Here is a 22879-nt window from a genome sequence, read left to right on the forward strand (position 1 = left end):
ATTCAACAAGCAGGTGCATCATAACCTACATGTAAGTCAAAACTCACTGCATGTAGCGTGCAAAGTACAAGCATTGTTTTGCAGCAACCAACAGCGCAATGCAATTGTGCATTACCTTTGAAATAGTGAAATTGTTCATTTCAATGATTTTAAATTTTGAGTTTCCAATTGAAAAAAACTTGAGCTTTGAATTGCTATCTCAGAGAGAATTTTTAAATTTGACCAAGAAATCTCAACGGATTTAAAATTCAAGAACACCAACCAACACAATACAGAATTGATTTCACAAGTGACTGTTCACTGTTCAGTTCGCCCCGTTAGCTCAGTGGTTACGCGCCGGCTCAAGATCACGCTGCGCTGGTTCGACTCTCGGGGTGTACGCTTGAGCAACGCATTCAGGACTGCTCTCCATTTAGTGGCACCTAGTGAATGGAATAATTCCCCGGTAACAACACTTCAACAATCGGAAAACTTCACTCTGCCAATCTCGGTCACCAGCCCTGCGTCAAGAGCCTCTACATTCTACAAGCATGCGAAACTACCAGGAATAGCCAATCAAAGCTTTGTCAGGATAAAAATTCAAAACCAACCAAAATCGTGTTACTGCACTGATGGTTTGTGCGTTGCAGAGGAGCCTAAATTTGCAGTTTTGGGCTGCAGCTGTACGGATCTGAGTGAAACTAAGATAGGGTCAACATTCACAAATATTCTTATTTTAATGATGTAGATTTCTGTCTGGGCCACCTTCCCTAATAAATGAAAAAATCTTGGCAAGCAACTTGGTCTGTAAATTTGGCTACTTCTTGGACCTCAATAGGCTTGAAGCTAAGCTACTGATTTAACGTTGTATTTTGTAATATGCTTATTCAAAATACATGGCTATGTCTTTAATCTCAGGAAGTTTTTGCGACTAGTCACGTGACAACAGTTTTCTATAGAGATCTGTAAACGTTCACACTCAACGTAGCTGACTGCACATAGCCAAATGGTGAGAGCTCTGGTGCGGCACTCATATTGCCGACGATTTGACATCGCTCAAAAGTATGCGGCTGTGTCTATGGTAGGACACTTAAAGACATGCCTGAAGGTGGACACGAAGATTGGCTTCTTCGCCTTCTCCTCCACTTAATCTAAATCTTGAACCACCGGGTTTTGATACGACCATTTTGATATTTGGCTTATCCTACCGGTAATGATAAGTTCTTTTTTTTTTCAAAATAAAATACCGTAGGAATAAATTCTGAGATGAAAAAATGAGTCGTGCGTAATGAGACCAGTCAGCTTAAATAATGGTCTAATTAAAGAAAAATCCAGCCCAATAAGCCTAGCTTCTGCGATAAGAATTGTTACAAATGAGTACTCTTAATCCAGGCTACGTTTTTTCGTTTTTTCCTGACCGGCATATTTTCTCCAATTTAGCTTATGCATCTTCCCTGTGCTGACCTTATTCCTCGCATCATCATCCTATAAATTATGTTACAGTATAAATCTTTCTGTTTCATTTCTGCAGCAAAGCGAGCAAACGACAAAGCGGCTGATGAAAACCACTGTCGGCTATTTTGTGTCCAAATTATTCTCGCAAGGACTCCTTCAATGTTGGAAACAAACAACGATATTGAAGATGATTCAAAAAATTGCAAAATGTTACAAAGGACGTGAATAAAATTGCAAGAAACATCTAAACAACTAAACGATACAAAACCGATTTGTAGTCTTTACATGTGTACAGAGCAAACGTGATGGTTTATGACAAACTAGCTCTTTGCGTTGCTTATTTAACACAATATTTGTTCCAATATATCGATACAAATTTGCGTTTATGATTTATTAAGCTATTGGGATTCAAAATTTTATAAACGTTGTAGATTCATCGTCAGAAAATGTTTAAACAACGTCAAAAATTTAAAGCGGAAAACTGATATTTCGATATTAATGGTTTCAAGAGAAAACATTCAACACTGTCCTGGCAGCAAACACTGACTGTGTACTGAAGTGCATAGAACTAAATATTTACAAAAATATTAAAAAAAAACGTTGTTATTGTGTATTTATACGGTAAATGAACATTAATTAATGGAAAAGTATTCAAATGACAAGGTCTACGGGTTTCACTTTTCCTGTTGCGTTTTTTCGCACCCAAGTCTCCCTGTCTTTCTCAGGATCAGTTTCGTTTATGAACTTATGTACGACGTCACACGTCTGAAATAAAAAGACGAAATATAATAATCTTTACCTCGAATGTGTTCTTAAATTATGAGACAACAAAGTCGTCTTTGTAAATATACTTTGTAGTCTGGGAGGGGGAGGGCGAAGGGAGCAATTACCTCCTCTTCGGAAATATTTTAATCAAGCACTTCCCACTCGGTTACAGCATCATTTACAAAGGACAAAGGTTTACTATATGACAAAGGTTTACTATGGATTTATAAACTGAAAATACTCTCAAAATGCACAATTTTATTTTATTTTTTTAAATATTTTTAAGGGAAACGCCCCACAACCCCCTCTATTTGGTGATTCGTTGCCGGGCTAACTCGCATGTGCAATAATACTTAATTGCTCCCTCAAAATGTTGTGCTGGCTATGCCCCTACTTGTTAGTAAAATCTTCTTTTACATGATTGAGCTCAATTATAAGTCGAGGTAAGTCAAAACTTATACAAAATAGATGCTGGGCAACATTGGTAAACGTCACAAACCATAAACATACATAAAAAAGTAACCTCTCTACCCATATTGTGTCACAAGTTAAACTCATCAGCCCTGCTAGGTTACCACCCGGCTTAGGCAGTAGCCTACTAGTTGCGAATGCGAACAGGAACAAATGATGCAACGTCTGCTCGAATGCCCTGGTCTGCAGTTTAAATGCTCTACAAGAAATTTAGCCGAGTTCAACGATAAAGCAAGAGCTTGCTTGATGCTCTGGCCTACGGAAGAGTGATGCACGAAGACGGCCGCTCAGCTGATCAGGGAATGTTATGTTCCGAATGGTTCGGTCTCTCGACTTCAACTATTTTACTGTACGACAAATCTATAATGTGATAAGTGAAACTGAGCAAGGAAAATTGAAAAAACGTAGGCGCATTTTAATTTTCCTACTATTATGTTTTCAATACAAAGGAAACAATGCAGCGCCCTTCCCATGCCGTTTGGACATTGGTACCGCGATTTATAGTGAAGATGACATTTCCGCGTCGTGGGTAGCCGATATTACATGCATGGGCTCTTCGTTGTATTCGTTCTCTTCACTTTTTGCATGATTCAAGCCGAACTGATATAGGACTTGAGATGCTATTAGACCAGGAGTGTAAGCAAGGATAATTTTATGCCTGGTTTGACAAAAATAGCTAACCCGAGCAGAATAGCCGTACTTTTGTTGCAAACGCGGTATGGCTGATGCACAATATAAACCATGAGAAAATTTACATCTAGCATATCAGGGGATGCGGTTTGGCGTCCTTCTTCTGCCTGTTACGCCCATGTATCCCTATACCGTTCATTGGTCTCTATAAAACGAGTTCAATGGTGAAAAATACAAACAAAGCAAAACCTTAATAGTAGAAATACTAACCTTGTTGCATTTGCCGTTCGTGTCCAGCATAAGCTTAATGTAGCGCGATAGCAGAGCTTTCACTGTGCTGATTCTCAATACTTCGTGTTTTTCAAGAGTGAGTGATGAAGTGACCATTTCCTCAAACCAATACTGTCGGTGTTTGTTATACATTTCAACCGAGTGGGACAAGTCTTCGGCTGCAAACATAATTAAGATGTCACGTACACAACATAAGAAACATTTTCGTGTTGAAATAAAATACAAAAACAAACTAATGCATAAATAATGTTTCCAGTTCGTTTATTTCGCAATCCGACTTAGGTTATAAACCTAAGCAATCTGTTTTTACGGAAATATTCGGTAACCCTGATTCAGAAATCTCTTACCGTGTTTTGTAGATTTTCTTCGCGCTCTTTGAACATCGTCTTTAGTCTGCAACATAAATATCATATTTCAAGCGGATGACCTGTAAAACTTTTTCCAACCGCCAGGTTGTGCACTTTATCCGCTGGCGTTATTCCTCGTTTTGTGAAGTATTTACCAAAAGCTTGAAAAGTAGTCGAAGGCGAATTGGTTGGACGCAAAAGAACGGTGATTAACTGGGCTACTGATTGTGAAAACCCAATATCGAAGCTTGTAAAAAGTCACTTATTTGACGTAGAAAGCATTTATTTTCAACGGCGAAACCGCATGCAAACTGGCAGCAAAAAGTGATAAATTGAACGGAAACGAAAATTGTCAGCTCCCAAATCCGCACGACAAGAAGTTGATGTCAAATAAGTTTGACTGAAAGATAAACTGCATGATGGGCGATCGTGATTGGCGCAAATCGAGGTGGAATTGTAAGCAAATGATGCGAGTGCCTTGCCAGACATAAAAATACCCATTTATGATGCAATTTTTCACTCGAACCAGCACTTAGTTAGCAATTGTCATTTTATTATGTTTCAACGTCTATTGAGATCGAATTCTAATCATCAGTGTTGTAATAGTTACGATGACAGCCAAGCATATGAAACGCGAAAAACTCAAAACATTCTTTTTTATAGTTTACTCTTGACTGACGGAGATACAAGCGGTTTTTGTTTTGAAACCAATGTGACAAAAAAAATGCGCTCTGCCATTTTTAAATTGGTGGGATTTGATTCACGTTTTTATTTTCAATCTTAAAATAGAAAACTGTTCTCAATGACAACGTAGCCTACACCTATGACAAAGACAACCTTTGGGCCTCCCAATCAAAGTGCTTGATGAATTATTTATTTGACCTTTCCTTGAGGCATATGACTCCATCTAAAATTAACACACCTGTCTAAATCAATGCATTTATATGTAGCATCTTACATGTTTCGACGAATTAAGCTTTGTTTCGAAATCTTTCGTTCTTTCAACCATCATTTGCTTGGACTTTTCAGCAGCCTGGTACCTTTGTAATATTAAATGCATAGTTATTGGTTATGTAACTTTAGCCCAAAGCGACCTGCAGTCGGCCTTCTGTATACACAGGCCTTGCAACGAGCAATCAGCTGATAAAACACAACCATAACCTCAACCAGAATAGGTCACTTGAATGAAGACGTTAAAATTGAAGAGATTACATTATTTAAGATTGTAACAAGACTGAAGTTATGAGATTCATCATAAAAGTAGCCTACAACTTGTCAGAAAACTGACTCCTACAAAACATACTAGTCAGCAAATCAATCTTTTTTACATCGATTTAACGTTTGAAGACGTTGCATCAATGTAAAGTGATTAATTTTTTGGCTGGGTTAGGTTCTTGGATCACGACAAGGTTCATCATATGCAAGTTTCGTTTCTGATGGAGCGAGCACACATTGCAAAAAAATTAGTTGAAAATTCATTGCTAAAAATAACGTTGAATCAATATAAAAATAAACTTGCCATTGGGTTGTCATGTATTTTTTTTAAATTGTCGAAAAACATGATTAACCGAAAGATTAATCAAAAATAATAAAAATTTCAAGAAAGCAGCCAAGTTTTTAATTAACACGCACATCAAACTCACGAGCCAGTGAACACACGATTAATATAGGCAAAGTTTTTATACAACTTTTTGTCAACACACGAACGACATCTTATAGTAATAGCATCTTTTCTTCCATTAGCTGCAACGTTCATCTGGTGAATGCGAAAAGACAACTGGCTAGAATAGATGATAATCCTGATGAACACCAAAACTTTTCAGTACTCATCTTATGGCATAGTGTCTAAAGCTGTTTTCTTGTTTAAATCTTATTGTAAAGAGGAGTTGGATGCTTAAGCTTACTTGAGTTGGACTTGTTTTCGCAGTTCTGCTAGGCCTGTTTCCAATTTCTTTAATTCCTTCTTCTCCTTATCTTTCTGGTCCAAAAGGGGTTGGGCAACTTCCTCTCTGAGCTGCATAAGATAACTTTTCTAATCAGGTTGTAAATGCGTAACGTTCAATATTCTATGGAAACGTCGAACAAATACAAAGCAATGCAGTGGGTCCAGTATATGGAATACATACATTCATTTATCTCAAAACGACATAATACTTGTGGCTTAAGTCAAAGCTAGTTCGCAAAGTTGTATTTTAGCAGCACTATGTTTAATGTGCCTACCCTAGAGGCAAATTCCTGATGTACTTTTGACTCTTGCCACATCGCACCTTTCACTTGTTTCAGGGTTTCTCCTAAAGTCCTGAAAGTAAGGTAGAACGGCTCATTATTATCAACAAGTGTACAATATTGTGAACCAACTTTCAGGATTCAAAACGATTGGTGAACTGCATCATATAGCATATAGGCTATATACTTTAGTTACAAAATCACAATTTAATTTCTTTTGTTTTTTCAAACAAACAAGCCATCATAGCGTTGATGATCTAGCCGGACATGTGGAGTAAAACGTTAAAATGGAAAACAAAACAGCAACAACAAAAAACATCCAGCTTGTCGAAAACACCAGCAATTCACAGGACGAAGGAAAAATGACATCCAAGCACAGGTTTTGCTAAACTGAAGTTTTCGAGAACAAAGTTAGTTAAAAAACATTCAATAATCCGTTGTATCTTTGTTCCATTGTGCAATATCTCCAAACCCCTTAATGTGTGATATAGTTAGGAGTATGCGGTAATGTGAACAATGAATCACTCTTTCTCTTTCTCTGTAGGTATCATAGCTGATACAGCCCTCAATGTACAATGATGTTCCAGTTTGATCGATCTCGTGCAGTTAGCGTAATTGGCCTGCTACACACAATGGTTGCATGATATTTTTTGAAATATTGGCTTAGCAGGCCTAACTTGTTGGCTTTATATCAGCTTGTTATAATGACACAAAACTGGCTCCAAAATGATTTGTTGATAATATACAATTTGTAGCAGTTAATGATTATTGTAAAACATTGCGTCATATTTATAATCGATTAGTAACAGCCAGTCACCCGATCCACATATTACGCAGCAACAAATATCGTTTAATTGAATTAAGCTATCCCTCCCAGCTACCAGTCCACAACATCCTGCAGGCTGTAGTTTTAAAGCATCTTCACCAAGAAATTATAGGTGACATTTTTTTTATCTTTGAAAATGATTTCAAAATTTACCCTTCTTCTTGTTCGGCGAATATGCTGCTGGCAATGGACGCGAGACCTTTTGCGTACTGCATTTCCAACGCCTCTCTGCCAAAAAAGTTATTTTAAAAAATAAGTTAAACTTGTTTCGAAAATTCGTCAATAAAAGAAAATGTTAAAAAAAAATTGGGTGCTGGATAAATTTTACTTGTAGAAACAGCATCTATTAAACTTGCAAATTTTTCATTGAAAACAACAAACAAAATACCTTGAATGCAACTATTTTATTGGCATTTAGTAACATTTGAATTTTGAAGGAATGAATACGTGATACGTTTTTCTGTATCTTGAGTAACAGTTTGTGACTGGTTTGAAGTTTCATCACTTAGATGCGACTGACTTCTTTAAGAAATCAGTTATAGCAATACGAGTTTCATGCAAAAACGTTGAGGGGATAATTTGGCCTTGGCACTATAATGAGAGAAACATGACTCCCAAAGAAGACACTTCTGAAAACAATACATGGCTCGTTTTCGTCCAGTTACTGGGCCCCATGGAAAAATTTCGGCCTCTCAAGTCACCCCGACCCCTAGTCCAAAAATATCCTGGCATGCCCTTGCTACTAATTTTATGTTATATAACCAAACAATAGAAAAACGTTTTAATCCGAGTCGAAGTTACGTCCAGCAACAAGAAACTGAAGTAGAACAAACAGTTCCTTGACTAATGCTTCAGTGACATGAACAATTGAACATGTAGTCACGGCATTCCGAGAAAGTGAACTATTATTACCAGACAACTTAAGCAAATTTAATTTGACAGACTGACCTCGCCTTTACCAGGTCTGACATTTCTTTGCACATTTGTTTTCCTTTCAGCATTTTTTGAAACAAAATGCAAAATCCACTTTGAAAATTATGGTTGTCGGCCCTGTCGCCCTGCAAGTAAGATTTCAATTAACAGGCTACTTTCAACAGGTCTGGTGCTTGATTAGATGACTACACATGAAAAGCTTAGTGGCCAAATGGTTATTGCTTTTGGCCCTAGTGCTGGTAGGTAAGGGTTCGATTACAGGTCGGGTCATACCAAAGACTTTAAAAACGGTACCGATAATCTTCTTCCTTGCATAAATGCAGTGAAGATAAGTCGGGTAATAATGTGATGATATTACAAATATAATACAAAATTTAAAGTGAGCTCTGTCGCTAAAAGACTTTGACAGCTGTAAATCGACAACAAATACAGTAAACCAGAGTATTTAGTAGCATAACTATTTTTTATTAAAGGCAAGTATTCAACCATAAAAAAGTGTTTTCAGCTCATAATTGTTTCTTGGTTTTAATAGGTTGATGCCGCTATTAAACAACTGCTCAACAATTTCGTCAGCCACAGCTATTATTGCATGAATAACATAAACAGCAACAAACAACTCACTTACCCAGAAGTAATCACAGTAACTAAACTTTCCCGGGTGCAGCAAGGTTTGTTCTTTAGCTCCCATTTCATCGGGGAAGGAGATGCCATTAACCTGCAACAACTCTATACTGATTTTGGTGCTACCAATTAATAAAAAAAAACCTAGCTCATATCTGAACACAGTGAGGTAAGGCTATCTAACTTTTCAATGACCAGAGATGAGGTGATTGCAACGGCAGTTTATTGAAAATCCATGGCTATTTTCCGATTGCCATTGCATGAAAAAGTTTTATCGATGACGAACGCCTTATGTCGAATAATGACAGAAATATGTTTGCCCGTTTGCCCAATAGCTCAGCGAAGAAACTCGGTTCCTCGAATGAAGGTACGGCAAGATCAAGCAATAACAAGTCAACCTTCGACGGGGCGTTTGAACAACGCTTACGCTTACAGCCAACACTTCAACAACAAGCAGAAACTTCACACTGCCAATCAGCAACCACGGGTGACCAAGTGTTATCACGGGTGACCAATGATGATCTAATTTTAGATGGTCGAATTCATGTGCACGCTGTTCACTTTTCTTTTGATCCGCAGTTGGTATAATTACCGTGAGGTAACCGGCAGTGGCATTGGTTGCAATGGTTCCGAGCCTGAGTCAGTGGTTTAATGCTAATGGGCCTGCCAACCATCACACACTGCACAGATCAGAACTAGGGATGGTTAAAAACGTTTTGTTTTTAGTCGTCGATTTTTTTAATCGTTTTTTTTTACGTTTTATTTGGGTTTTTTTTCGTTATTTTATACTGTTTCAAATCGTTTCATACATTTTTTTAAGTAACAACTGTATTCATTTATCATAACAAAGAACTGCAAAAGAAAGAGTTGAATTATAGCTGCTGAATACCTTACTATGGTCGCATGCTCAGCAAATGGTACCAATAATAATAATAATAATAATCGTGTTTTTATTTGAGATGAACCAATGAACCATCCAGCTTCAAGTGCTACCAATGATGAGGATGAGAACTGTTTGGTCCCAGCGAGGTGATCACGTCAACAGTCAACCTCATTTGTTTGTTTATTTCTTTCCATGTATTTCTTTCATGCATAGCTTATTACGATGAGTATTATATGGAGTATTGTGTTGTTCTTTACAGTCTAATTGGTGGATCTACAGTCGAATCGACTGATTCAAGTTAACTCATAGATAAAAAAAAGGGAACAGCACCACACTAAATTGACCAATTCAAGTTCTTTCAATTTCAATTTAATAAACTTGAATTTGCCAATTTTAGTGTGATGAGCTCTACTTTTTTAGATTACCTTATTACACTACGCATGCTTTTGGATCATTGGTGGTCAAAAGAAAACTCTAATGAAAAGTTTAGTGACAAAGCTGTATTTTAATGACTTACAAATGTCTTGATTATTTCAGAACAATTAATTTAGAAAAGCAAAAGTAAAAATTTTGTTTCAACATTTTAATTTTTGGCAGATTTTTGGTGCAAAAAAACGATCGTTATTTTGTTTTTCTTTTTAATAAAAAAACATGTTTTTCAAAATAAAGAAACGAGAACAAAAAAAAAACGATTCACATCTCTAATCAGAACACGGAATGTCAACCAAAATTCTGTTGTTTGCAGCAAGCATTTACACAAATTGAATCGTGCCTCACAATTGCGTAACACAATGTTGACTAATCACACATGCAAAGCCACATAAATTTGCTGTTAGTCTATCATTACGCAACAAATATGATTCTAGCAAGCAAATCTGTCTCCGTTACATCAACAACCGTTGAATCATTGTAAAAAAGGCAAAGTTTGCTATCTGCGATGTCGTTTTACTGCTTGCTGAATAGTTGTGTATTTTCATTCTGCAGCAAGTTTTGTAGTTAACCTATTTGTGAAGCAGATGCAAAGACAAAAGACGCAACTAATGCTTCAAGTCTCTAAAAAACGTGTAGTGAAAAATACATTTCTGGCACTGACGGATCATGTGCAGGCTGAATTTGGTCAGAAGTCGTTTCTGCCATGTTACTTCATTGCGTGACGTTAAAACAACGCAAATGTTTTCGAAGTACGAAAACTGAGCGCTCAATGGGTGAGCACAGCAAACAGAAAACACAACTGTTGCCAACTGTACTTTCCTTTCTGGCTACAAAATAACTACGTCACTTAGTATAGGTGTCATCAGTGCTAACGGGTTTGCCAGAGTGCCATGTATTGTATTTTGTTTTGCGCATTTCCACCCTCTTCAAATCAGCCGATGTGCGTACTCTTGTCATCATTTTATCCGCCTATCATCAAGGCGCCTATTCCCTTGATATGCTACACAGCTTGTGGATAAGAACTTCAGCTGCATGGAGACATGGGCCCAGGAATGGAACGAGCTGCCACATATCCCTCCCCAGTTGAACCGCCCCGACAGCTCAATTGGTTAGCGCGTCACTTCTGGAACGAAGAAACTTCAAGATCAACAGCAGCGCTGGTTCGACTCTCGGGGTGTGCGCTTGAGCAACGCACGTTAAGGACTGCTCTCCATTCAGCGGCATCTAATGGATGGAATAATTCCTCAGCTACAAGACTTCAACAATCGGAAACTTCAATCTGTCAATCTCGGTGACCGGGCCTGCGTCAGTGATTCAAAGCCTCTACAAGTATGCGAAACTGCCAGGATTAAGCTCTGCAAGAAGCTTTCCCAGTCCGAGGATAAAGATTTAATCAATCAATCAATCAATCAATCAGTTTTCAGTTATACCAGCACTCTCCACCCCTCCTGGAGCAGACCTCTCAAGAAAGGCATGGGTCACATTGAACAGGATCAGATGTGACGTTGGCTGCACTGGAGCTAATTTGTTTAGGTGGGGGTTGCACAATACGCCGATATGTGTCTGCGGAGCGGTAGAACAAACAATGCAACACATACTCCATGAATGTTCCATCTTACGGCCCCCAAGTGGAATCATTGGTATTCGACAACTGGACCCAACTACCGTATCATGGCTGCACGAGGAGGCATTGCCAATCTAAGCTACTACAAGTCAAACGAGCGAAGAAGATCATTTTATCGTATTTTTACTGAATTAATTCATATCAAGTAGGCCTACGCGTGTAGTTGTCATACAATTAAAAAAATGCTGATAAGTGGCAAAATAAAAATCTGCTTTTCAAGCAGGAAATGAAAAGGCGGATTTGTAAATTTTCATTAAAGAAAGACTATGTCTATTGCAATTTGTACCTCGCATAATTACACTTTTGCTGAGGCCAAAAACACTTCATGTAACTTCTCAATCAGTAAATAAGTGCTCTTTTACATTTAATGTTTAAAAGTATTTGATTCGCTGGCTGGGATGGTATGTTTTCAAAGGTTTAGACTGAAGTGCACATATTAATTACTTCCTATAGCATACTATTTTTTTCCGATCATTTTTACACTATACCTTATCATCTGCTGGGTTTCCAATAAAACTGGTAGAATAGCTCGTAGGCCCAGGGACAAAGCAAAAATGTCTATCAACAATCGATGGCGTTGTCTCTTGAACAAGGGGCTTTGCACAGATGGCGTTGGCTCAAGTGTTATGCTGTAGCTATGCAGTACATCAATGCGCTTTGGAAATTGAATGTTGAGCCATTTTGTTACATTTTTAACAAAATATTCAACAAACCTTAAACCACGATTTCCTTTTCTCGTTGTTTTTTTTTTGAGTACTTGCTTGGAACATATTAGCCCTTAGTCGGCTGCATAGCCGAGTGGTGAGAACCCTGGAACGGCAATCGAAAGGGCGCCGGTTCGACACCGCTCAAGTGCATGTAGCTGTGTCTGTAGCAGGACACTTAAAGGCATGCCCTGAAGGTGGACACGAAGATTGGCTTCCTTGTCTTCCCGTCCACTTAATCTAAATCTTCAACCACCGGGTGTAAGCCTGGATACGACAAACAAAAAAGCCCTTGTCAAGCGTCTAAATAGCTGATATTCATACAGTTACCATCTCCGCTTGAAGCAGATTGCGCATTAACATGGATTATCTGTTACCATGAGTCACGGTTTTGAACTACTGTAGCTCGCCCAGTGTCGCAAAGTTGAGTTTAGCCTATGCCTGGATGTAGTCATGCCACCGTTTTGGTTGTCTGCAAGGTTTTCCTATTTCCATTGGCTTTACCTTCAATGCAGATTTTGCTGACTCCTTAATTTGATCTTTTGGTATGACTACTTGAATACACAATGGCAGAACTTCTGATTTTATTGTTGCTGCAATTGGATGTGGCTTTATCATGTTTAATAGGTGAGTTTTTTTTCTATTGTTTTTGACAACTTATTTACGCATTCTAGACTGTAGAAGTGTAGAGCACGGCTGGTATAACGTAAGTGCTGAAATGTTTTGATTTTAGTTACAGATTCATTAAATGAAATTAGAAATACAAAGAGCAAACTAAGCATTTCCAACTGAAACTTGGACTCCCTCCTGTTTGTTTTCAAATGTTCTATAGTCCACAAGTTCATTTGTTTGCACGACGCGAACTGTAGGTTGGTATGTTCACGCGAGATGTGGCCACGAGAGTCAAGAAGCACTTACAATAAATTTAGCTAATCCACATATAAAAGTGCTTTAAAGACCATATGCTTGAATGTTAATCATGCTTAGGCAATAAACCGTCCTTACATTCTTTTAAAATTACACTTCAGCGTTCTCCGGAACTCGACACTAAAATTCACGAGGCTATTGTTCATCAAACCCTGCAATCCTCGGCTCAATGGACAGTTGTTTGCCAGAGGTGTCTCGTATCTGCTCAACGTCTTTAACTGAATTGTCATGTGATGTGTTTTTCTTCGTGTAATCAAAACGTAACGTAACTGTTTTTTTGCATTTCTTATTTTATTGCATGTATCCCATGTGTTTATCAGTTGTTTGATGCTTGATAAGGGTGAACATGAATGCAATATAGCCGAAAACGTTCGCAATTTCTAGTTTATTTTTATATATTGTGCCTCTCAGTGTCCTATGTTGCACACATGCAAATGCAGAGTAAACTTTTGGGGAGTAAGATGAATATTTGTGAAGAAACTGAAACAAAAATACTTTTTGATTGACTCTTCATAGCCTAATGCTGCAAATTGGCAACAAGTTTTACCCTAAATCGTTTGTATTGGTTGAACAACAGTTACTACACTTTTTCGAAAAAAAAATCTTAAAATTTAAATTTGTGTCGGGAGCTAGGTACTTAAATTGTGTGACTTGGTTTTATCTATTTTTTTTGTGTCTCACAATGATGACATACTGCTTTGACAAGTCACTTGTGTAATCATGCTGCTGATTGCAAGAGATGGTCAATGCAAAAAATGACCGCAGTCAAAGATTTTCAAATTTTTAGTGCACAGTAGACAATACATTCAAATAAAACAGCAGATTGTCGTTGGCCTAACCCCACGACTAGTTTCAATACTCTGTTGAACTTACCATTCTAATGCGCGGTTTGATAGCAAAGGTGACGCCATTGGAAGTTGCGTTGGACCTTGTTGATGCTCTGTTTGATCGAATAAGAACGGGAGATGATGGCTTCTCTGATGTGACCGGAAGTGATTTGCTGTGTGGCTTGGTCGGACTTAAATCTCTTTGTTGATTGACTGGGGACTCCGGCTGTGAAATAATGTTTTGTTATATACTGTAATTGAGGAAAAGCCTATATGCATTATGCATGTATCATGCCTACTTTAGATGAGGCCTAATTTGTCACATTTTGCAGGTTTTTACGGTCGTTACATGTCTGACTGAAATTTTCTATAAATACGACTTTTTCACTTTTTGCTTTCTTGGTAATAAAATAGGTTTTTATTGTTTTGGAGAGACAGTAAAAATAGAGAAAAGTAAGTTTAAAAACATTTAATCAGACTTGACAATCTGATTGAAATTTTCTATGTCAAATCATCTTCCTTTTTTCAATCATTGTGATTGTTGAAACTTGTATGATGCAATCCTTAAAACCATTTGAATCAAACTGCATGAGATTGAATATACAAAACGGAAGAACTGTTTTGAACAGTTTATATTTTTCAACATTTTTGGATACAAAAGAATATAATAAAATGTCTGGTTTAATCTTTTTTGAAAATTGCATCCAAACCCCCACATCCCGAAAATTACTTTTCTGCAAGACTATATTCACACCGTAAATACAAATCACTTTATATTTACGTCTTTTTGTTTTTGGAATTTAAAGTTTAAATATTTTTTCCTACTTGGCTAAAACGTGTTGCAAAATAGCCGCTAACAGATTTTCAGGGCTAGATAGCCTATACTCCGGGTAAAACACAGTAAAGTTATTGTTACTATTTGTGCGCATGCGTAAAACCGTGAACTAAATAAGCTTAGAAACGTTTTGTATGAACAGGGCCGGATTAAGGCGGGGGCTGATGGGGCTGCAGCCCCAGGCCCACCAAGAAAATAGGCCCACCGATAACAACTTACTAAGAGCAACTGACATGCTTATTGTCAGGATCTAAAGAATAAAGGACGAGAATCATAGAACGAATGCTAACTGTGTAAACCAGTGGTTCTTACGGGTACGCCTCCCCAGGGGGCGTCAGCTAATTTCCAAGGGAGGTGCGAGACCTAACGTGCTCTACAATAGCCCCGATAGCTCTACAATATCCGCCCCGATAGCTCAATTGGTTAGCGCGTTATTTCTGGAACGAAGAAACTTCAAGATCAAGCGGCGCTGGTTCGACTCTCGGGGTGTGCGCGTGAGCAACGCACGTTAAGGACTGCTCTCCATTCAGCGGCATCTAATAGATGGAATAGTTCCCTGGCAACAACACTTCAACAATCGGAAACTTCACTCTGTCAATCTTGGTGACCGGGCCTGCGTCAGTGATTCAAAGCCTCTACAAGTATGCGAAACTGCCAGGATTAAGCTCTGCAAGAAGCTTTCCCAGTCCGAGGATAAAGATTCAATCAATCAATCAACTTAAAACCGTTAATTTAACTTAGTTATGGTCGTGCATAATGGAACGGTTTCATAAAACTATTCAGGCGCTGCAGGATAGCAAAACTACTTTGAATAAGGTAACAAATTTTCTTCATGGTCTACATTACTTTGTTAAAACATTAAGATCCCAATTTCAAGAATTCGAAGAAAGGGTAGAGTATTAAGTGTCTGTCATCATTATATTGAAGAAATTTCAAGAAAGAAGAGAAGAAAAGTATGCTTGGATAGCGGAGGTGGATCTGAAGACACAACACTTAATCCATCGAGCAGATTCAAAGTAGACTCATATTTGCCAATCATTGCCCAAATTATTTTGTGAATGAAATCCCGAATTGCAGCATATGATCGTCTTCAAATAAGATTTTCGTTTCTGGCGGAATTAAACACCATGTCTAACCGAAACATTGAAGAGAGTGCAAAAACATTGCTTCGCAATTATCCAGATGACCTAGAAGAATTAGGCTACTGCTTGAAGAGATGATTCATTTTTCTGCACTGCTAAAACAACTCCATTTTAACATTGCAGATGACAACTCCATTTTAACGATGTAGGATAGAAATTCAAATGTTTAGATTTATTAATGAAAATGAGTTGATGTATGCATTTCCTAACGGAAGCCTATCTGTTGTAGCCTACTAAGAATGTATCTTTGTCTGATGATTTCTAATTGCTGAGGTGCTGAGCGCTCATTTTCAGTGCTTAAAAGAGTAAAGAATCAACTGCGTTCATCCATGGGCCAAAAAAGGTTGCATTCCAGAGTTGGTAATAACTTCATCGGTGTCTATTTTTTTCCAAAACTTTGTTTTCAATGCAGAGTAGAGCTAAGGAATGTAGGCTAAAGCTCTTTGCTTTGTCTAAATCCAGAAAACATGTCCTTTGAATGTGTTTAATAAGTAAATACTGTAGTTCGGGTATAATTTTTGTTATTTCATTTTAATTGTGATAGGTACAATGAAGGGAATGAAATATAGGCCTCAGATTACTATATAGCCCCAGGTTCATCAAAACCTTAATCCGGCCCTGTGTATGAATATCAATGAATAAAAACAGTCCGGTTTGGTAACCAGTAGAATTTATTTATAAAATGTTTGCCGCCGTAAATGTGACTTCTTTCGTATTCTTATTCTAATAGCTTCAGTTTGAAGAAAATCTTAAATTTTTTTCATTGTATCCGAAAATCAAGACTAAAGTTAAATTTGAAATTAAGAACCCTCTTTCTCTAATTTAATGTGATTGGTAAAATTGACGTTTCACCATTAGTAAATCAATGATTAAAAATACTGTAGAAAAATTCACAGGTAAGCCATGTTCAACTAAAAGTCTGGCGCGAAAAATTGTTGGAAATTTGGAGTAGCCTATATGGCGATGAGTTTGCTTTCATACCCACACAATGCCACACGCGTAGGCTACCATTGAGGGTACGCGTACCCCACTTGATAAATCTATGATTTAGTTTATAAATGCAAAACACAAGCAACTCTCTAGTGCACAGATTCTGTGGCCTACGTAAGTCAATTTCTTATTCTAGGTGAAACATAGTAAATTTAATTGCAGGTCAATCCTTTTTTACAATCATTCAATCTCTGCAGACAATCAACGAAAATAGAATTGCTTTGCTGGATAGAAATATTAAAGATTAGGTTGTTATTTAATATCCGAAGCTATACCAGCAACAGTTCAACACGGCGGACATCGTGAGCGGGCCAGACAACCATAGTTGGCGCAGTCTCAGTTCTATGTACATAATTGGCCAAAATGAGATTTGCGTGACACAGAGGACATTGTTGGATTTGTGCACATTTTAGAAAACAAGAATTCACATTCATGTTATTTGGAGTCATTGCAAACGTCGCAGAATAAGTTATGTATGCCTTATCACATGATCGTTTGATAGTTGTGGCAGAATTTGTTAAAGTTTAGTTCATTAAACGTTACGTTGAAACTACAAAAAACTAACACTTGCCAGTTGCATGTGTTGCTGAGTACATACAGCCTAATCCACTCTCTATTACTTAACTAGCTCTAACGAACTTTTAAACCGCAGTATATATTTTTTTGGAATTTTTAATTAAATCACTTACCAAGGTAACAGAGTGCAATTGTCCAACATTTTTTGTAAGTGGTAAAGAAAAATGCATTTTTGCGTTGGCTGAAGCTAAAAAAAAAACAAAAAAAACGCGTTAAAACCAGCCTAAACCAGTCAGTAATTAAATTGCTGTAACAGAAAAAACATCATATCAAACGTTAATGATCTCAAAAACAGGCAGAAGGTTTGGGCGTTAAATATACCAACCAGAAAGCCACTTTGCCAACACACAAGCCAAAAATACAAACGTAAATATTGGTGACACATGATAGTAATGTATGGTTTTATATAGCAGTGTAACAATGCAGATATTTGTTGTACTCAGCTTTATCTTACTTGATACTTCTCGAATAAGCTGTTACAATGCATTAGGTCTTTCACTGACGAATGTGTGCCTTTTCAACAACAAGAAAAAAAGAAAACACTACAGATCTTCGGTATTACTTAGACACCGTGGCCTACTCATAGAAAATGGATCAGTTTATTGCAGAAATGAAACAGCATATTTGTGAATCTTTTCCTACTTTAACCCTTTGGACAAACACCATTGATATCAACACAGAAGTCACGCAAAAATTCAAATGCAAATGTGACTGTATTCGTAACGACTTCACGCATTATATTCATAAGCACTTCAGTAAAACATATTCCAAACACAATGGGGATGTTGGGTGAATTATAATTTAAGAAGTAACCTAAAAATAGACGGTAAAGTTGCAAGCACAATTTTATTTCAAGCTAGAACGTAAACCTGATGTTTACTAAGCTGGGAAGCTGGTTTCTTTTGTGCACAAATCTTTGGAGTGAACAATGGTGCTATGTCTAAGCTGAAGTTACAACAAAGATATGAAAATATGACAGCAGCCTACTGCACCTGTGTTGTTGGTTGATGCATTTGCAGAAGTATCGTTTATTTCGTTTGAAACGTGATTGAGAGTGGATTCAAGTGACTTTGGTCGTTTCCAAGACGTTGCTACGATTGGAAAAGTGACGGTAACAAAATTACACCCATGAAACTTGCTGTTACAATTATTTAAATTACATAAAGGTTTTACTATTTTGAAAAGCAAAATTACACGTATTAATTTGTTATGGATTCTGTTGATTATATTAGATCCATCACATTTGAGATAATGTAAATCTATTAAAATCAACATATGGTAATGTTAGAATAAACCATATGAAACATTCAGTAGCGTAGCCAGGAATTTTGAAAGGGGGGGGTTTTGACCACCCAACGGCGGGGGGTCTGGGGGGCCTCCCCCAGAAAATTTTGAAAAATTACTTTGAATTTGGTGCATTCTGAGAGCACTTTCAACAAAAATGTGGGTACGAATATTCCTGTAAAATGGTGCTGTCCTGTAGCATAGCAAAAGGATAAGATCATGTTTTCTTCGGCATTTTTCGGAAAAAAAAGCTAAGTCTCTGTGTTTTCTTGTTGCTAATTCCTGGCTGAGATGTTGAATGTTTGGTATTGGCAAAACTCGCTCTTTTAATGCAATTTTGTTTAAAATTAGGCAATTTTTTTTAGACTGAAAGCATCATTCTCAATATCGTGACGTCACACGCGTGCCAAAGGGGGGGTTGTAACCCCCAAAACCCCCCCCCCCCCCCTTGGCTACGCCACTGGAAACATTTGACCTTTCATACAGTAATGATAAAATACAGTTTCTTCAATGATCCTTACCATAAGTTCGCATGTTCACATAATATGTTTCACCAGCCTCCGATGAAACTCTTTTCCACTTATCAGTATCTCTGGTAGTGGTATCTGCATCCTATACATAAAAACATTAAAATACGTACCGTACTCTACATGCATAATAAATATACAACTGCCTACAGTGAGGTTAGTATAAATAGTAGTGACTAAAAATAAAATTCTGTCCACAATCTGTAAAAACTTTGCAAAATATATCAGCTTTAGTGGATTTATCCTTTGAAAAAGGATCATAGACTTTAACTTTATCAGCAAACTAGCAATAGAACATACATGTATTGCATAGCCTAGTCATATCTGAACAACACGATTGATTTTTGTTTTTAAGTTGACTTAAAATTACCCACTCAAGCTGCACAATATTATTATATAAATTAGATTGCCATTTCACCTAATCAAACTAGCTGTTAACAACAACAGAAGTTTATTGTAATTAAATGGAAAATTTTGTATCGGCAACATTCATTGCAGCTTTGAAACGCCTTTGATACTTAAAAACTTATTGTAAGAAGCTAATATTTCTTATTTTCTGAAAAGTTTTATTGAAAAAACACTTTAGGGCTTTGTTAAACAGTGGTGTGCGTTTTTCCTCCAGTGTGGCTACAATCTCAAAATATCATCGAAAAAAATGAATTTTATCAAGAATAGTACAGTTCTGTTTGTTTTTATTTCTGACCATAACAACGAATAACAATCTATATCCCAAACATAGAAAACGTTTATAAAAAGGTAGAAGTGACAAAACGCGAATGTTATAACGTTCTTGATACTAAAACAGAACAAGAAAATAGAACCAAAATTAGTTCTTACAATTTTTGCCAATTACCAGCATTTTGTTCAACAATTTTTGCAACTTACCAGCATTTTGTTCAAGTTTCTTTAATTAGGCTACACAACTAGAATTATTTGTTTGGCTAAATATTGTATGGCCAACCTTCACATTTCTGAAGAATATATCACACTACTAGTAATATAATAGTTTTAAATCTATTGCATGTAGTTTAAGCCTATCAAAAAGTTTCATTTAAATTAGGTGTCAAAATTTTATTCATCAATGGTTATAAAGTATTGATTTTAAAAAGTGACTTCCTTATAATTTATCTTACTCTAATCTTCTTGACATATGATGCAGGAAACCATCCTCTCGTCCCATTCTTTTCTCCTTCCCACCAACCAGAATTTCCAGAAAATAAAACTTTAATGATATCGCCAGCTTCAAATTCTAATGTTGTAATCTAAAGAATGTTTTAAGCATACTGTAATTTATAACGCTCATTATGAAATAAACAAAAAATATTGGTGGTAGGCCACACCTATAAAAAACCCAATACATTTTGATGTTTCTGCATGTCAATTATAATGTACGACCTATTAGCTTAAGTAGATTCTGTAAAAGTAAGCCAACATTTGAATTAGTCAATTTATAGAAGTTAGCTTAGTGGGCTATAACATAACATAAAAAATCAAGCATGTCTATTGATAAATTAATCTTTAAGCAAGTAAAAAATATGACATAACTAAAATGAAGAGTTCCTGCAAACTGATCTCAAACAAGCTTTTTTGTGTAGATATCATCACTACAGTTACGCGTGACAAGGGTAGGTAGGCTACTCTTCTGGTCAATCAATGTTCGAAATACACAATCTACTTAGCGGGATATTCTCAGTGCAAGAAATATCAAAGTAGCCTACTATAGTTTTCAATTAGTAAGCTAAGCGATGCAAATCATAGTTATCAGACAATCGCTACAAACCTTTTCTCCACCTACTCCATCGTAGTCGTATAATGCTCTACAACAAACTTCCGTCATAGTCACAATCGAACAAATTCAGTGATTCAAAAGAAATTTTGTTTACAAACAAATTCGATCAGCTGTTTCTTAATAATCACAAGATGGCGTTACATTTGAACTAGTTCGAGATAGTGCGAAATTCTTTATTTTTTAAAAACAACAGAGTGAAAATAAATTGAATTTTGTCTAATAAACAGATAAATTGAACTGAAAGTTGTAATCGTTTGGCTGTTTTTCAACAAAATATAATATAACCTATTGCTGTAAATTTAAATACTACTCAGTAGCTCATAAACAGCGGAGATAAACTTAAAAGAAAACAATTTCAACAAAAGATAATAGAATGCTTTGAAAATAGGATAAAAAGATAAAACTTTGACCCACCCTTATTACCATTTGTGAAGATAACTTTGGTAAAAAAAAAAAAAAATGAACACAACAATTTAAACTGTTGGAAATTACTGCTAACTTTCATTGAAAATGTTTAGCATCTTACAAAGATTTTCTTTTGTATGCGCAGTCAATAAAATGTACTATAGGCTAATTCTTACAAGCTTTTAATCTAACGTTTGGTTCTAAATCTCAAACAAAAAATAAAGAAGTGTGCAAATTTTTAACAATCTACGTATTTTTTATTCACTTGGAGAGACTCTTTATTCCACATGTTTTACTTCAGTTAACTTTTTGCAACTTCACGAAAACTGGCAACTTTAAAACGGAACAAAACATTCCTCTGGAACTTAAACTCAGTCATAATGATAAACGTAACGCTCAAACAAACAGTAAGTCGTTCTCCGACACTTGCCAGAAACAAGCGGTTGTGATGGGGCAGACACCTAAAATAAAAGCTTGCTCAAAGACGGCACCAAGCTTGTGTTGTTTTTCGTCTATAAATCTGCTTGTTTAACTATTAAGTATTCTATAAGCTTGGAAACAACAATGTAAGCCCCCACTCATGCTAACAAGTTTGTCCAATCTACACTAAGTGGTCTCATTGAATACCAGTAGCCCACCAACCTACAGCAAATCAATTAACTACCTTGACAGATAATATTGCAAGTGTAGTAGACTAATAAGCTATTCCAGTGGCTGCATTTTCTGCTCTATGCTATGGCATTGAAGTCGACTTTTGGAGAGTCAAACATAAACCTTTTACCTAATTAACTCACTATTTTCCAGGTGCAGAATTTGCTATGTAAAACAGACCTGAATGATCTTCAACGCAATTTTGTCTCATCTGCTTGGTAGGTCAACTATTCTTGATCCGGCAATGCCACCTGTAAAATATGCCATGAAGCAATCTACATATAGCAACATTAATTGCCAGCTGAATCGTTCGCAGTTTTTCGGCAACATATGCTCATTTGACAACTGCTGCTGCAGTCGTGATTCACGCTCATTAAATTTAGCTTTGCTAGATGGAAGTTAATGACACGTCATTGCCCACGTGATATGACCGTATGTACATTCTACAGCCAACTGTAAAGTGGCACGGTCATTGAATTTATGCAGAAGAAATACCGGCTAAGTTGCAATCCAAAATAATACTAATGGTTTCACACTAAACTGTTACGAAGACAGCTATGTTGACACAAGGTTACATCTGGTGTTGATAGCTTATTATATTCAACAAGCTGCATTCACTGTTAGAATGTAGCCTATGTCTAATGTCTATAGGCCTACGGGATATTATTGAGCCAATTAGTCTGCAATCAGTCCACCCTGATAGCTCGGTTGGATAAGCGCGCGACTCTATCAAAGTAAA

At 36.8% G+C, this 22879-nt stretch overlaps 1 protein-coding gene across 1 annotated transcript; it reads right to left on the reverse strand.

Annotated features, from left to right (window-relative positions):
- Positions 1 to 1581: 1581 nt before the first annotated feature.
- Positions 1582 to 21196, reverse strand: LOC145786786 (growth arrest-specific protein 7-like). Its single transcript, XM_082598528.1, has 15 exons — positions 21076 to 21196; positions 20429 to 20557; positions 19290 to 19380; positions 18477 to 18575; positions 17598 to 17671; positions 13988 to 14167; positions 8549 to 8638; positions 7939 to 8048; positions 7144 to 7218; positions 6159 to 6237; positions 5843 to 5952; positions 4897 to 4978; positions 3939 to 3984; positions 3571 to 3749; positions 1582 to 2199 (listed from the first exon to the last, which is right to left on the reverse strand). The coding sequence occupies exons 1-15, from the start codon at positions 21130 to 21132 to the stop codon at positions 2086 to 2088; spliced, it is 1515 nt and encodes a 504-aa protein (XP_082454654.1). The 5' UTR covers positions 21133 to 21196; the 3' UTR covers positions 1582 to 2085.
- Between the last annotated feature and the right edge of the window lie 1683 nt (positions 21197 to 22879).

The sequence above is a fragment of the Aplidium turbinatum genome, chromosome 17 (genome assembly GCF_918807975.1).
Source record: "Aplidium turbinatum chromosome 17, kaAplTurb1.1, whole genome shotgun sequence".
NCBI classification, from domain to species: Eukaryota; Metazoa; Chordata; class Ascidiacea; order Aplousobranchia; family Polyclinidae; genus Aplidium; species Aplidium turbinatum.

Bases quoted from the DNA above. Each gene is read 5' to 3' on its own strand.
- LOC145786786 (XM_082598528.1), bottom strand. From the start codon at position 21,132: ATGACGGAAGTTTGTTGTAGAGCATTATACGACTACGATGGAGTAGGT. The intron at 20,558-21,075 runs GTTTGTAGCGAT...AACATTCTTTAG, and splicing joins ATGGAGTAGGTGGAGAAAAG to ATTACAACATTAGAATTTGA. The intron at 17,672-18,476 runs GTGCAGTAGGCT...TTTTTTTTTTAG, and splicing joins TGCATCAACCAACAACACAG to CTTCAGCCAACGCAAAAATG.